The 15,876-nt window shown below is 42.5% G+C and overlaps 1 protein-coding gene across 4 annotated transcripts in view; it reads right to left on the bottom strand.

Moving 5' to 3' along the window:
- The window catches only part of PRSS12 (serine protease 12), a 363,418-nt gene that overhangs the window by 208,573 nt on the left and 138,969 nt on the right, over window positions 1-15,876 (bottom strand). For all 4 annotated transcript variants that reach the window (XM_063920221.1, XM_063920220.1, XM_063920222.1 and 1 more), the window contains one exon: window positions 10,218-10,368. In XM_063920221.1, coding sequence (XP_063776291.1) covers window positions 10,218-10,368 — 151 coding nt within the window. The remainder of the gene's footprint in view (window positions 1-10,217; window positions 10,369-15,876) is intronic.

Genomic DNA, 15,876 nt, shown 5'->3' on the forward strand with positions numbered 1-15,876 from the left:
GTGTGTATGAGTCCATGTTTGGGGGGTCATGTATCATCGTGCCGTACGTGTTGTAAATCAAGCTTCGAGGTATTGCGAAGTATACATTTGAATTCCTTCTTATCCCGTGGTACAGGTCTGTGGATGGGCTGTCAAACTTTACCGAGCTCTTTTCGGATTTTGAACAAAATGGGGAGCACATTTTAGTTGATGATACATGAATGGGGGAATATGTGATTGCTGATATCTGTGCCTGTATTCCCTATACTATGTGTGTCATTACCTGAGGGTTGTAGAAATGAAGAAAAGACATAATTACGGTAAATGCGGTGGTATTCTATGTCAGGTTAATGTACATCTGTCGGTTGAAGTTTTGTTCGGTATCAGTTGAAAGTCGTCTTCTTTGCGCTGTTTTGCTCATTAAGCGTGAGCAATAAGCTTTGTCAATGCCATTAGATTTACAAAAAATGTTGGGCTAGCGTAATTTTAAGAATTCTAGGGAAACTGGGGATCCATGGCAAAGTTCATCAAGTGTCCATATCTCAAGTGGTCAAAACTTCTTCTTTGGTCTATCCGTTGTCTGTATAGCGTCTCGTCAACTTCCTCGTCCAAGTGGGTCTTTTTATCTTGGAGAAAAACCAGAAAAACAGGTGAAAGAAACGGACCGTAGAAATCGCATTTTCATCACATTATTGTTTCTATCATTGGGTCATAAATCAAATCCAGGTTAATTACAGTTTCCTCACTCCTCAAACTCATCACTCTGGTACTTTGTTTGCACCTCATTAAAGCCTGCCCGCATCTAAATATCAATCCAATCGATATAACGACACCTAAGATACATAGTAGAAACTTCCCAACATCCATTATGACTCCTTGAGCCCAGTCTCCTAAACCAGAGAACCAATTTCGCGGGTTCAACCATGACACCCATCCAGTCAGCTCATTACCTACAGCAGCAAGAGTGAGATTGTGTTTTCGGCGAAATTCCCACTTTAATTGGAGAATATCGTCCATCTTTTGGTCTATGACCTCTACCGGATCCTCGGTGCTATTTGTGATATACGTGCAACACTTCACGCCGTACTGTGTTGCCAATGTAACACAATATCCGCCTGTCACTGCTGTGAGGTAATTAAGAACCATTCTATGCTGTACCAGTTCTGTTTTATAAGCTTGAAGTTCTCTTCCAGTATATCTAAACGTGTCATCATACATTTCAGTGATATTATCTAACAAATTGGCGAGTGCGGAAATGTATCTATAATTCATTACTCCTCGAGCGGTGCGAGTGAAATCTAACGCCACCAGAACCTGAATCCCGGTGGATTCATGGATCAGATCAGAGGCCGGATGCTCTAACCTTTCTGACAGTTGTCTTTTAACGAGGTGCTCGTAATGAGTGTGAGTATAAGGAGCTTGGGCACCACGGTGTATGTCTTTCATTTTATCATGTGTTACAGTCATTACTTCAGGCAATACTCTTCCAATATAACACAATCCTTCAGAGTTTGGGGCAAGCCACTTGTACGCCTTTCTCCCGCATATGAAATATGCATCATCGGGGAGAACATATGGGACGGAGAAAGACATTACCATATTACACACCTTCCAGGTGAAATCTCCTAGCCCTAATTCTTCCATCTGCTTAATGCACGTATCAGGTTGTACGATATGTGCACAGTATCCTGGTGATACTTCTCCAACTCTAGTAATCCTATTTCCTAGGGTGTATCTATACCGGAAAGATTTTCCTCTACTGGCTATGTGGCGTACAAGCTCTGTATCTGTAGGCATTCTATCTGCTCTATGTGAAAAGGTCATGGTGTGGTTACTCCATGATACTTCCCAATTTCCCGGCTTTCTGGGATTGGAGATGTTAAAACATAATAGGGACCTATCCACGTGGTATTGGTGGAGCTTCAAACTAGGAGGGCTGGAGATATTAAACCTCCGGTCCACCGGTCTCCCACCATTTAACTCAAGTACCTCCCCTATCGTTAAAGGAAATGGTACTAGCCCTGATTTGCTATGACCCTGAGGTACTTGAGAGCATACCCAACAATCTGTTTTGTTTAATACATTACCCACTAAGGAGTGATAATCACTCAATGGATGCCGGTCCATATGGATATTAAAACTGGATTGGCATTTCTTAATGCACCCATCTTCAATGACATTGTTACAGAGCCTACAGATACAATTTTCTTCAGCTAACAATCCGTCACAATTTCTTCTATGGTCAATGCTATCGGATCGTTTTCTGATACTCGCCTTTGCTTGTTGGTTAGGTTGATCTTGGAAAACTACGCCTCCATCTTTATCATCAGAACTCATTCCAGAACCTCTATCGACCTCCATGGTACTCTCGCCGGAACAGACTGCTCTGGTCAACATCAGGGTCGACAGGAAAATCCATATCACAGTCTCCTGGGGCAAGTCCATCTTACAGGAGGAGAAAAGAAGAAATTTGTAATGGGGGTATAAGAAAATCAGTTTGAGGGGGAGAGAACTTGTTACGATAATAAGTTCTCTCGTCTTGTTGTTCTTCTTGTTCTGCTGTCATCTCAAAAAGGTGCTGTCTCTTCAGTCTTCCAAATGAACATTCTGGTGATGCAATATTCCTTCCTAATCAGCGATCTTTTCTGTAAGGAGCAAAAATCTGGCATTACCATTGGTCCAACTGAGGGGTGACATACCATCTTTAAACCATGAAAACATGAGTGAGAAGAGAGAGAAAACAAAAAAAAAACAAAAGAGATAGAGAACAATTCATATGCATATATATATTACATAACTCGACATTAACCATCAATAGGAAAAGAGAATCAAAGCATTTTTTTTTTTTTTTTTTTAAACATTGTTCAGCATTAGGAAAACATTGTCAGATTATCAGGCTGTCATATCTACGTGTCTAATGGTCTCCTTGAGCAGTCCCTCCCCACCAGCACCTGCATTACTCCACTGTCTGTATCTGGCCAGAAATACATTGTGGCGGAGGTCATGCTGGGGTTTGGTAGACTTCTGCAAGGACCAAGTGGATATGCAATGTGTGAATTCTTACCAATAATCGTCAAAGATGGGGGTAGAGAGAGAGAGAGAAAAACATTTTTCTTCACAAATACATTTACAACGTTTCACCTGGTCATTCCTGTGTCTTCAGTGAATGACCTCCCAATTTATTAACCGTTACCTCAGGCTTACCTCCAGTCCTAACGATCACCTTTCTTGACTACTTATCATGGGTGTGGCTCAAAATCCTTACTATATGATCCTTGATTATAATTGTGTGTGTTGTGATTTTGTTCATTTCTTGGTCTAGGGGGTCTAACTTTATGTGGGTTATTACAGTTGCTGGCGTAATGCCCTTCTCTTCTACAATGGTAACAAACCCTTGGCTTTCTCCAAGTGTCAGTGAACTGGGGTCTTGGCTGATTTGATGCCTCCTCAAACGCTTGGATGCTCATCACCCTCAACCGCTTTCCCTGTACTTCCCTGCTTCCTTGGATATTCTGGTTATGTTGTTGTCTAGGGGGTGCATATACCTTGTGTGTGCTTCTAGACCTGCAATCTCTTGCATAATGACCTTCCTCCTGGCAGTTATAACAGACTTTCATATTTGAATTTTTCGCAGTGGTGTGGGGCTTTTGTTGAGTTGGTCTTGTGGTTAGGGCCTGTATACTTGTTGCTATTAATTTGTTACTTAGCGACTCTCTGTATCTGGTGATGTTCTGATCATGACTAATGATGACCTCCCCTAATGCGTCCACCGAGATATCTTTCCAGTCTGGGTTGGTGGTCTGTACCCTTGTACTTAATTCATCCTTTAAACCATTCATTAGCACATATACTGCTGCTTCTCTGTGCGGTGTGCTTGTTTCAATGTTTTCTATACCCGTATACCTAGTCAGGTCCTGCAATGCCCGGTGGAAATAATTGGAAGTACTTTCCCTTTCGTTTTGTCTTATGGAGAAAATTTTGTTCCACTCGACAATGGCTGGGAAATGTACTTCCAACTGTCGGTTGATCTGCTTAATACATTCCTGATTGTGTTCCTCCGTCCAAGGTACCTCCGTGTCTAATTTACAATCAGCAATAAATTTCGCAGGGTCAACACTGGAGGGCAAACATACCCTCAGCACTATCCGCCAATCTTTGTTGGTGGGTTCTGTGGAGTTTCCTAGTTCTTTAATAAATCTTTGGCAGGCTACTAGATCTTTCCTAGGATCAGGGAATTCAGACATAATTGATCCCAATTCGGTCCGGGACCAAAGACAGCGCATTGCACTGTCCTTGACGGTAATGATTCCCTGATCGTCAGTCTTCCCATTGGGGACTGCAATCACCCTGACCGGATCGAACTCAGCTACATCATCTGGTGTTGGTTTTACAATATGTGGTTCATCTGTTGGTGCGTGATATAAAACATTGTACGTACCTGTGGACACGACCTCACCTGACCCTCCGTTAGGGGGTTTGATTATTGCCTTTACCGATTTGATCGTGTCCACCTGGATGTCTTGTAGGATGGCTTCTGGAAGAGGTGCCGACATTGTTCTGGGCTCACTTTCTTGTTTGTATTCCTGAGGGAAGTTTGACATGGGGTGCAACTTGCATAGGTTAATAGTTGTACATTCAACAACATTACAATAATCATTGTTACATTTATTACACGTATTCTTATAATCTATACTACAGTTGCTAAGAGCGTTTTTATTGTTCAACCTTGTGCTTCTCTCCGCAACCACAATCCTCCCTGTTGCCATGTCTCTCCTCTCAAGATAAGAGTCAGAAAAGTCAATTAAATCTCTTTGTAATTCACTTTCCTGTTGCCATAACTGCAAATAATCATAATGTTTGATTTGTCTCTTTGTTGATTTTATGAGACATATCCTCCTCCTTAAATTTTGTAACACCTCTGGGCTGAAGCTACCTATTCTTGGGAATTTCTCCCGGTCTTGTACCGTCATTCTCTCCCATTCATCACATAAAACCTCTGTGTGACTTCCATATTTCTCACACATGATATACCTGGCCGACCCAATTGGTCGGACCACTGAATCAACCCGAACCGAGGTTGATCGCCCCCTACCTGAACAACTGGCCCCCATAACTCTGCAGGCGTTGCTTGCTCTACCTCTGATCTCTATATCATGGTCTTCAGCGAACCCTTACAGAAAACCAGATTGTTCACAATAGGCCGACGGTGGCGGTTTACCGAGTACCCCACTCACTCGCCCACGCCGACCAATACGACCTGATCACACCGATATGGTGCTGGCGTACTCGACACAGGGCACCTATAAAAACCTTCTGTTTACTGGAACATGCGAGGGTTATCCGCAGAACACTTACTCTTTCCAGTAAAGGTGGGGTTGTTAGATAGTTCCTGAGTGACCAGCGAACTTCCCTTCGTAAAAATAAAAAATTACACAAATCACGTCAGAATGTACAAATAGCGTTTGTGACCCCTTTACTCTAATGGTACTAGGTCAGGTTACTAACTACTGTACACAATTACGTGCGGTCCAGTCGTTCAGTACACAAACAACTAAGCTTGTATACGGAAAGACCAATGGAATCGAAACTTACGACTGCGAATTCCTTCAGCCAGAGCTTGTACGGCCTATATGGGTCTTGCACCAACCCTTCTTTTGGTGTTGTGCCTCTAAACTGTATAGCGGACTTCCCTGTTTACTGTACCTGGACCTGCTGGTCTACTATGACCTCCTGGTCTTGTTCTGTACGACCTCCTGGTCTTGTTACTGTACTGGTCCGCTATACTCTAATGCTCAAATATTATGTTTAACCAAGGATGCCTCCCTAGCCACCGTGCACGTCACTTACACGTATGTCCCTTCACGAGTACTCGATTTCTTTTTTGGTTCAACCTCTAAGTTATATAAACTTATGTAATACAAAAACACTCACTCATCACATGTACACTTTTGCTTCTATTTCTATTTCTGCGCAGAAATTTTTCTTTAGCCCAGCTGTGTTACCAATTAGGAGCAGGATCTGTTAATTTAAATTTTGGATTTCCAAAAATAGACTTGCGTTATTTATCGCCTGTGGCGCTATTTACCGCTTTGCGTTACTTATCGCGTTGCGTTAAAAAATCAACTTATCGTGACTTGAGCTACGTGGGCGTAACCGGACGCTCCGTTGCGTAATATACGCTGCGTGCGTCTGCCTTTGGATTGCGTACACAAGTCTTTTGTTAGGGACACGTGTACGCAAAGCAAAGATCCACCGTAACACAATTTATACTTTTATCAATGTAGATGATCCCTGATCATCTACCGCACACCACACTGATTTTGCCTTATCTCCCAGGCAAACCTGTGTGTTTGTCTATACTTTAACTATATCACCTCTATTCTTAAACTTATGAAATAACAGCAAATCTCTTTTAGCACTTTTATCAACTATAAAACTGGCAGACAGGAGAATGATATACGAAAATGAAACGGAAATGCAGATATATATGTGTGCGTGCGTGTGTACGCAAGACAGAAAAATAAACAGTTTTAAAAGACACTAGCGTTTTGTTCTTACCTCCGGTTCCCGGATTCCTTCAGCACTCTTTTATCTAAGCGAAGCAGACGCTTATCCCGTCAGCACTACGATACAACCTCCCGCCCTTTGCTGAGGGATAATGTCTGCTGATCTACCTAGTGCGGATATGTGAAGGACAGGACGAGCCGCCAATTGATAAAGCTAAATATTTATCGTGTATATAACCCTTTGAGGTCTAAGAACACTGTACGCTATCTACGTAAGAAGTACCGTAAGGGTACGCAAGTTGCGTATCGATCGCTTAGCCGTGACCGAGACGCTCAGGCGTCACGTTCACTCACGGCCAAGTGATCGCAGGCAGGCAGACTATTGGCTGTTGACTTATCGTAATGATTCGCTATAGCGTAGTAGCGCTAGGGACCACGAGGAGATCACCAGCGATGCAGACGCTCACAACGTTAAACTTTTATATCTATACCTTTAGCAATGAAATACACAGCAAACCTTAATGTAGAGACAAAGTGTAAGTGCAACCTTGTGTAACCTGATTAACTACAAAGCTGCTTGAGTGTCACCGATGCTCAGGGAGTACTTAACACTATAAAGAATACACAGATACCTGGGCTTAGGGTCCGAAACCTATTATGTGTATTATGACTATTATACTTGCAAAAGGAATCACAGTACAAATGATACACTACAATATAACATAAACCAACTAACCAGATAACTACACAGGAAATACAATACAATACAATTCAAGTCTAATCAAGGAAAAATACGAGAGAAAGAGAAGAGAGGGAGAGAGAGAAATGGCTCACAGTAAGACAATATGATTACGGAGAGAACTTACGCACAAGGGGAACGATCGCATGCGCCTCGATATCCAGCTCCCGATTATCAGCAATGAGAACCGTTGAAGAGAGAGAAGTTGGATATGGTCGGCCTGCTATTTATGCCCCACACACAATACAATTCAATGGTCCCTACAATCTCATTGTTCATTGGACACAGGAATTCGGCTTCGCATTATAACAAAAGGTCATAGGTTGATTCATACAGGTGGGCTGTGACTATTTCCAACTGCTCAGGTGGGAGGGAAACTGGGTTTCCCGCCGCATGGGTAATAAAGTGCAAATAAAGTAAATGTTCATAAACTTCTTATGTCCATAACTATTCGCACGAGCGATTGATCTGCTTCAAACCAACACCGGAATATTTCTAATTAAATATTCTTCCGATGGATACTAAACACCACTGTATTACTCCTATCTGACCCTTCGTATCAAACAAAGAGGGATTCCTCTGTTCATAAACATTCTATATTAACCAAACTTTCAGAATCTATCAAAGGGACCATGATCTACAAAATACATTATTAGTGAAAATATGTAATGATTGAGTCGCACGCTATGATCGCATAAACTCTACCGTAAATACGCATACCATGCGCCTGCGGGTGCCCGCGACTGTGAGTATGCGCACGTACGGGAGAGCGTACGCATGCGCAGCACGGACCTGTGTGAGGTGCAAATATGGTAGTGTGCATAGAGATATTTTTCTAACTTTGACAATCTTTTTGTGATATACTTCTGGAGCAGAAAATATTCCATATGGTAATCAAAGAAATCTGTATCTACCTTCTGGTGTATTAAATGTACAAAGCTTTGAGCTGGCCTCATCTAGCTTCATTTGCCAGAATCCTGAAGATGCGTCCAATTTACTGAACCATTTTGCTCCCGCAAATTGCGACATGATTTCATCTCTGGTTGGTAGTTTGAAATGTTCTCGTTTAATAGCTTTGTTTAAATCTCTGGAATCTAGACATATTCTGAGTTGTCCATTTTTCTTTTCAACAATTACTAAGGAGCTTACCCATTCAGTAGGCTCATCAACTTTCTGTATCACACCCAAGGCTTCCATGCGATTTAACTCTTGTTTCAGTTTTTCTCTAAGTGCAAACGCCACTTTTCTACAGGGGTGTATCACTGAAGAAACTTGCGTGTCTATATTTATTTTCTGCTCTCCAGGCAAACAACCTAGACCTTCAAACAAGTCTCTGTATTCTGTAAACATCGATTTGCAGTCATCTTCTACTTGTGATGTCGCCATAAAAACTTTCTTTAGCAAGCTTAGTTTCTCACAGGAACTTAATCCTAGAATCGGTTGCACATTTTTATCCACAATCAGTAGAGATGTTTTAAACTGTTGTCCCTTATATTTCAGTGTCACTAAGCATGTACCTTTCACAGGAATTTCCTCCCCAGTGTACCCTGTAACTTTCACTTTGGCTGGATAAATTTTAGGTTTTACTCTAAAAGTCTTATAGTCTTGAAATGATATTAAATTCACCTGCGCGCCAGTATCAAGCTTAAAGGGAATGACAATCTCGTTCACAGTTAAAGGGACAATCCATTGTTTCTTATCTGCACTGCAAAGTTCAATGCAATCCACAAAGAATTCCTCTCTTTGTTTAACCGCATGCACTTTGGTTGTTCCACTTTTCATTTTACAGCATTTGGCAAAGTGATTTAGTCTACCACATTTCATGCAGGTTTTACCATAAGCAGGGCACATTTTAGGATTGTGAGCATTTCCACATCTACTACAAATTTCTTTATTAGACTGTGGCTTAGACGGCTTCATTCTTGAGAATGGAGGTTTGCTTGGCTCTGTCTTCTGCACTACATGTACAGCACCATCAACTTCCTTGTGTAACATTTTGGCTTGAAATCTAGTTATTTCTGCAGATCTGCACATAGTCACTGCCTTCTCTAGTGTTAGGTCTTGCTCTCTCAGCAGTCTCTCTCTGAGTCCATTATCAGGTATTCCACAGACAATACTATCTCTAATCAGTGAATCCTTTAAATCACCAAACTCACAGGTTTTACTGAGTGATTGCAGCTCTGTAACATACTGATCAAATCCATCTCCAGACTTCTGATCACATGTGAAAAACTTATATCTTTCATATGTCAGATTTTCCCTTGGCACAAAGTAATCTTCAAACTTTTGCATTATAGAAGATAGCACCATATTCTGCCCCTCATCAAACTGAAAACTATTATAAATGTCCAGCACATCCTCTCCTATCACATGGAGGAAAATGGATGCCTTAGTTTTGTCAGCCTCTGTATCAGCTCCACATGCAGCAAGATATATATTAAACCTTTGCTTTTCCAGTTTTCAGACAAGTTACCAGACATCAGCATGCCGGTTGGAGGAGCCAGTTTATCCATGGTTACTCACTGTTTGAAGAGAGGAGCACACGGTAGGCTTTGCAGACACTGAGTATCACAGCCTTACAGACTTCTGCAGGATTCTTTCATACTCTGAGAGCACTAGCAGTCCAGGTTAAACTTATTCTGACACCATGTTTTGTTCATATGTTTTTAAATCCAGTCATAAGGATACAGAGACATGTGGGTTCACTGTTGTGCTGTTTTATTCCATCACCAACTCCAGACACACTGCACACTGGACCACCCACTTCCCAGCATCCCCCTGGTCCCAGGGACCATCACTTAAGATTCAGGCTTACACATATTAGTAAGGGAGTGTCTACAAATATTAAGCATTCTAACACACTAACATCACAGTAACTGTACTCATTGTTTACCAGGATGATACTGCCATCTAATCAGTATAATAATACTGATGATCATATAACCTGTACTAAAATAATAGAAATTTAAAAAAAATGACATAAAGATCCTCACCCAAACCCCAGTTGCCTGCAAACCACCTCCGCATCAGCATCATCCCACTGATCATCACAGACTGTTCCCCACTGGCCAGAGTGAAAGACTTCTATCCGTCCCTCAAACGCAGAGCTCCCACCAACCAGGCGAGCCGGTATAAAAGTAGAGTCTGAGGATGCAAGAATGAACATAACAAGGTGTGTGTGAAAAGCTTTAACGATAATGAAAATATTGGAAACATTTGTTATCATATGGTAATTTTTTTCTCAATAGTACAGTATCATGCAGACTGAGGACAAAGTTCAGGGAATGAGTAACAGCCAGCACAATAGGCGGGATGTAATGACGTCCAAGTTTGCCAGAGGTGTGTGTTGCCGGCCGAAGTCAGACGTTTTTTTAAAGTGGCAGTCATTTACATATAAGGCATGGTTTTGCCTTGTAAATGACTGGTGCTTTAAAAAAACATCCGAGTTCGTCCGCATCCCGCAACTCCAGCCAACTCAGGCGCCACTACATCCCCCCCCAAAAAGTCATTTGTTTAAACTATATGACTACATTTTAACTAACAGTATGCGTCACTGACCAACAAACAATACTGACCAACCTAACTGATCAATTAATCATGTGAACTATAGCTTGCGCATGTAGTGATTTATTTGAGAAGCTAGGTGGCTTTGTGCCCAAGTGGTCAGCATTAACTACTGTACACCTATAAACAAAACAATTGCCTGATACACCAGAAAATCATATGAGCTCATAGGCAAATGCAGGTGGGGAGGAGGAGGTGGGGGGGGGTCTAGTTCGCCGGAAACCCCCCTTCTCTTGGCTCAAGTTATAACCATAATAGAAATAGTATATAATTCAATTACTAGAGCTGCCACCACAACATGCCGTGTACGGGACTAAGCAGAGCTGCTACACATGCCCAGTGGTAGCAACTTCTTCTACCAAGTGTGCTGTGGGTGGATCTGAACGCTCAGTCAGTGCACAGGACCAAAGAGGTAGCTGCCAGGAAGAAGAGGTAGGAACATGTTTGTATACGCCTTCAATGTATAAAAAGACCAATGTGTACATATATGTCCAGGGTCGGTACTAGGTTCTTCTACCACTTCCCCAGACTCCCGCACTTGCTCCAATTTTCCACAGAGCGGAAGATTGTGGAATGCATTTAGAAACCCCCTCTAGAAATCCTGCATTTGCCCCCGGATGGTTCCTGTCAACTAGTAACTACAGTATATGGGACTTTGTGCTGTCATAAAAGAGAGTCTGATGTATGTGTTCTCCAGCAATACGTGCAGAAACAAAAATGCTGGGGGAAATGCAATAGGGTACAAGTTTGCTGGCCAATCATTCACAAGGTTTTGCCTTGTAAATGATTGGTGCTTTAAAAATCTGGTCAATCACAGGGAAAATTCGGCACCTCCAGCAAGCTTGGACCCTATTACATTTACCCCGCTGTGTGAATTGCAGTGCTTGACATTCACATAAACATCACAACTGTACTGCTTTTAATAAACTCTGCAATGCTGTGCAAACAAATTAATTTTGTATGCTGGTTCAGGCCCAAGCCTAAAGTGGATAACAGACCATACACGGCACATTCCAGCAGCCCACCACACTGAAATCACACTAGAGTGAGTTTTTTGTTAGATAACATGCTTGCAGCAGTGGCATAACAAAGGTAGGGCATGTGCACAGAATAGGCATCAGGCCAGGAACTTGCGTCAGAGTCAGGCCTGGCCCACACAGTAATTCCTGGTGGGCACAGCTGCTAAGAGCTCCAGATTAGTTTCCTGTACAGGGGCAGATTGTCATCCACCAATGTACACCCTGTACCCATTGTTATTACATCATTTGCGATTTGTGAGAATTTGCATATGTTGAATTCTGAAAACTGTGAATCCTCCCAGGTCCGCTACCACAGGCAATTTGCATGACACCTCTCCCAATATAAACACACAGCCCCATTTTAACTGCGGACAACCAACAACCCATCTCCACCTACACCGAAATCTTACTTCCTCCCCCTTTAGCTAATCAGTTCTAGGTGGGCTAAGCGGGGTTGCCTTCAGTGTGTTCCAAATCTAACTCTCTGCACATATTGGGGGTAATTCCAAGTTGATCGCAGCAGGATTTTTGTTAGCAATTGGGCAAAACCATGTGCACTGCAGGGGAGGCAGATATCACATGTGCAGAGAGAGTTAGATTTGGGTGGGGTGTGTTCAATCTGCAATCTAATTTGCAGTGTAAAAATAAAGCAGCCAGTATTTACCCTGCACAGAGACAAACTAACCCACCCAAATCTTACTCTCTCTACACATGTTATATCTGCCTCCCCTGCAGTGCACATGGTTTTGCCCAATTACTATCAAAAATCCTGCTGCGATCAACTTGGAATTGCCCCCATTATATCTGCCCCACCTTAAGATCTGATCGCAGCAGCAAATTTGTTACCTAATGGGCAAAACCATGTGCACTGCAGGGAGGCAGACATAACATGCGCAGAGAGAATTAGATTTGGGTGGGGTGTGTTCAAACTAAAAACTAAATTGCAGTGTAAAAATAAAGCAGCCAGTATTTACCCTGCACAGAAACAAAATAACTCACCCAAATCTATCTGTCTCTGCATATGTTATATCTGCCCCCCTGCAGTGCACATGGTATTGCCCATTAGTTAACAAATTTGCTGCTGCGATCTGATCTGAATGAGGCCCTTGCTTTTGCCCATTAGAGAACAATTTTGCTGCTGTGATCAGGACTGAATTAGGCCCCAAATGTTCTATTTATTAAGCAGAGAAAGCTCAATCTCTGGCAAAATTAGTTGTGTTTTCAGCAAAGATACGTCTCCCTATCCATCAATGGTAATGTCATATTTCTTAAAGCAGGTGCACAATCCTATAAAGGGACTTTCTATTGTTGGCGTCGCTGTCTCATTGCAGACTTTAGGAATTTCCAAAGCCTGTACCACTGAGATGTTTGTATGACATCAAACTGAAATGAAGCATAAAATCTGAAATTATCCATTCCTCCTGACTGATGCTCATGCACAATTACTATATCTTCTGGCAATAAAAGTGTACCACATCCTTTTCAATTCTGTTGCCATTTAGGGAACAAAGAACTGTGGTAGGCAATACAGAAGGTGCATGGAAGGGAGCTAGTAGGCACTACTTACAGTATAATCATCTCATTTGATTCTACAACAGACTTTACAGATGAGAACCCTTTAGTGTTCTTTTGATATGTTACTTAATGGTACAAAACTGCCACTGGTTTTAACGTACGGATCTTGAATTATAAATGAGTTCACTGCTGCAGCTCTTGTAATGGACACAGCTGCCTCACTAGGCTTAATTGATCTGTTTGATGCACAAGAAAATCGCCTACTGGGACAAAGTGTCTTTCTTTATCAGCCTTTCTGACAGTGTTGTGTCATTCTCTTTGACTGTTAATAGCTGTGTTTTGTATTTAAATGGAGTACATAGAAACTTGCATTAAAGAAAAGTTTACAAAGGCAAAAGGATGTTTTCTCTCTATTTTAAAGATGTTAGTAAATAAAGATAGAAGTCCATTCAGCATACCTCCCAACATGACCCTCTCCAGGAGTGACAGAACGCTCTGCTTCTGGACTTCCCTCTAACTGTATGATTACCAGTACCTGTGCTGAAACACCTTTCTTATCCATTAACCTGTTCAACACAGGTGCCAGCAATCATACATTAAGAGGAAAGTCCAGGAGCAGAACATTTTGTCCCTCCTGGAGAGGGTCATGTTGGGAGGTATAATTCAGTATTGCAAGGGGATGCGGTCAACATCCCGCTGGACGGGATCCCGGCGGTCGAAATACCGACGCCGGAATCCCGACCGCCACAATCCCGACCGCCACAATCCCGACATATTCTCCCTCCGTGGGTGTCCACGACACCCATAGAGGGAGAATATAATAGTGTGCCGAGCGTAGAGAGGCACCGTGCCCGCAGCGTGGCGAGCGAAGCAAGCCCGCAAGGGGCTGCGTTCCGCTCGCCACCCCTGTCGGGATTGTGTGGTCGGGATTCCGACATCGGTATTTCAACCGCCGGGATCCCGTCCAGCGGGATTACGTACTGATCCCATTGCAAGAAACCCTGGACCATCTATAATAAGTAGATATAACAGGGTATAAGATATGTGATATCTAGGACTTATATACCATTAGATGCTTTTTCCATAAAAAAACACAGGCAAAAAACAGACACAATTACATGTGTATTAGGAGTCAGATGCATCTCAGACTACATCTAGCTCTGCAACATATGTTCCAGGTGGGTTCAGTATGATTTACTGATGGACACAATACCGACGGTCATAATCCCGAAAGTCATTGAGCTACAGTCAAAATACTGACATGGTCGAAATACCAACATTCATTATGCCGACATGTTCCAAAGCCGACATTGTCAGAATACCGACATTTGAAATGCCAACATGTCAACGTACCAACATGAGTTTTTTATCAATGTTGACACAGGTTGATATGGACACCATCTAAGTGTTTTCCGCATTCCCTTGCATGGCTTGCTGCGCTTGCCATGCTTCGGGCACGGTGCCTCGCTGCGTTCGGCACATTATTATATTCTCCCTCCAGGTCAACAGGGATGGTAAAGTAAGAACAAGTATGTTTTGGGGCAAAAATTCCTTAAAAATGCATGTTAGCATTTTGACATGTCGCCATTTCAAATGTCGGCATTCTGACTATGTCGACATTTTGAACATGCCGGCATAATGAATGTCTGTATTTTGACTTTGTTGGTATTTTGACTGTCAGTCAATGGCTGTCGGGAGTATGACCGTTGGTATTGTGTCCGTGGGTAAATCAACTGATACCCTGCCAGGTTTAGGTCACAAGAATACTGTAGCATGGCCGCTTGGTTTACACCAGGAGTACCAAAAGCGTAGAGGTGTAGCTTTGACAGCAGTAAATGCTAAGGACACTTTTCCCAATTTGTACACATAATAATACTGTAAAGATCTGCCTGAGCAATATTATTAGTGGATGCAAAAGTCATATTTACTTTGCAAAATACAACTAAAGAAAGCCACAAATAGAAAATAAAAGCCAAAATGAAAGTCAAGGCCCATACACACTTGACGATAAAATGAGCGACGTCGTTCATTTCAGCCCTCATCAACGACGTCGCTTATTATATCGTCAAGTGTGTATGTATCCGACGACCACCGATGCGCGGCCCCGCGGGACGTTAATGACCCTCGTTTATCTGTGGAGCATGTATGCTCAATTTCCACTATGGTCGTTACCGACCAGAGACATCGTTGAATGTGTATGGTGTGAACGACCAGCGACCAACGACCAAGCCACTGTTCATCAGCCCTGTTCCCAGCTCATTATTTTAATAAACTGTTCAGCTTGGATGCTTCAACGATGAATAGTCTTTGGTCTTTGGTCGTTGGTAGTGTGTATGCTCATGTCGTTTGCTCAGCTGTTCAAGGGAAGTTCAAGGGAAGTCGTTAACGACGGTCGTTAACGACGTGTGCATCGTCAAGGGCCTTCAGTTAGATTTTAAATATTTTGGTTCTCCATAAATCTGAATCCACACGAGTTTTGTGAATCAGAACCGAACCAAAACCCGGTCCGGGTCTCCCGAGGAGATCCGATCTGAACAGAGTTGGAGGTCAATCT

Source organism: Pseudophryne corroboree, chromosome 1 (genome assembly GCF_028390025.1).
Source record: "Pseudophryne corroboree isolate aPseCor3 chromosome 1, aPseCor3.hap2, whole genome shotgun sequence".
In the NCBI taxonomy this organism is placed as follows: domain Eukaryota; kingdom Metazoa; phylum Chordata; class Amphibia; order Anura; family Myobatrachidae; genus Pseudophryne; species Pseudophryne corroboree.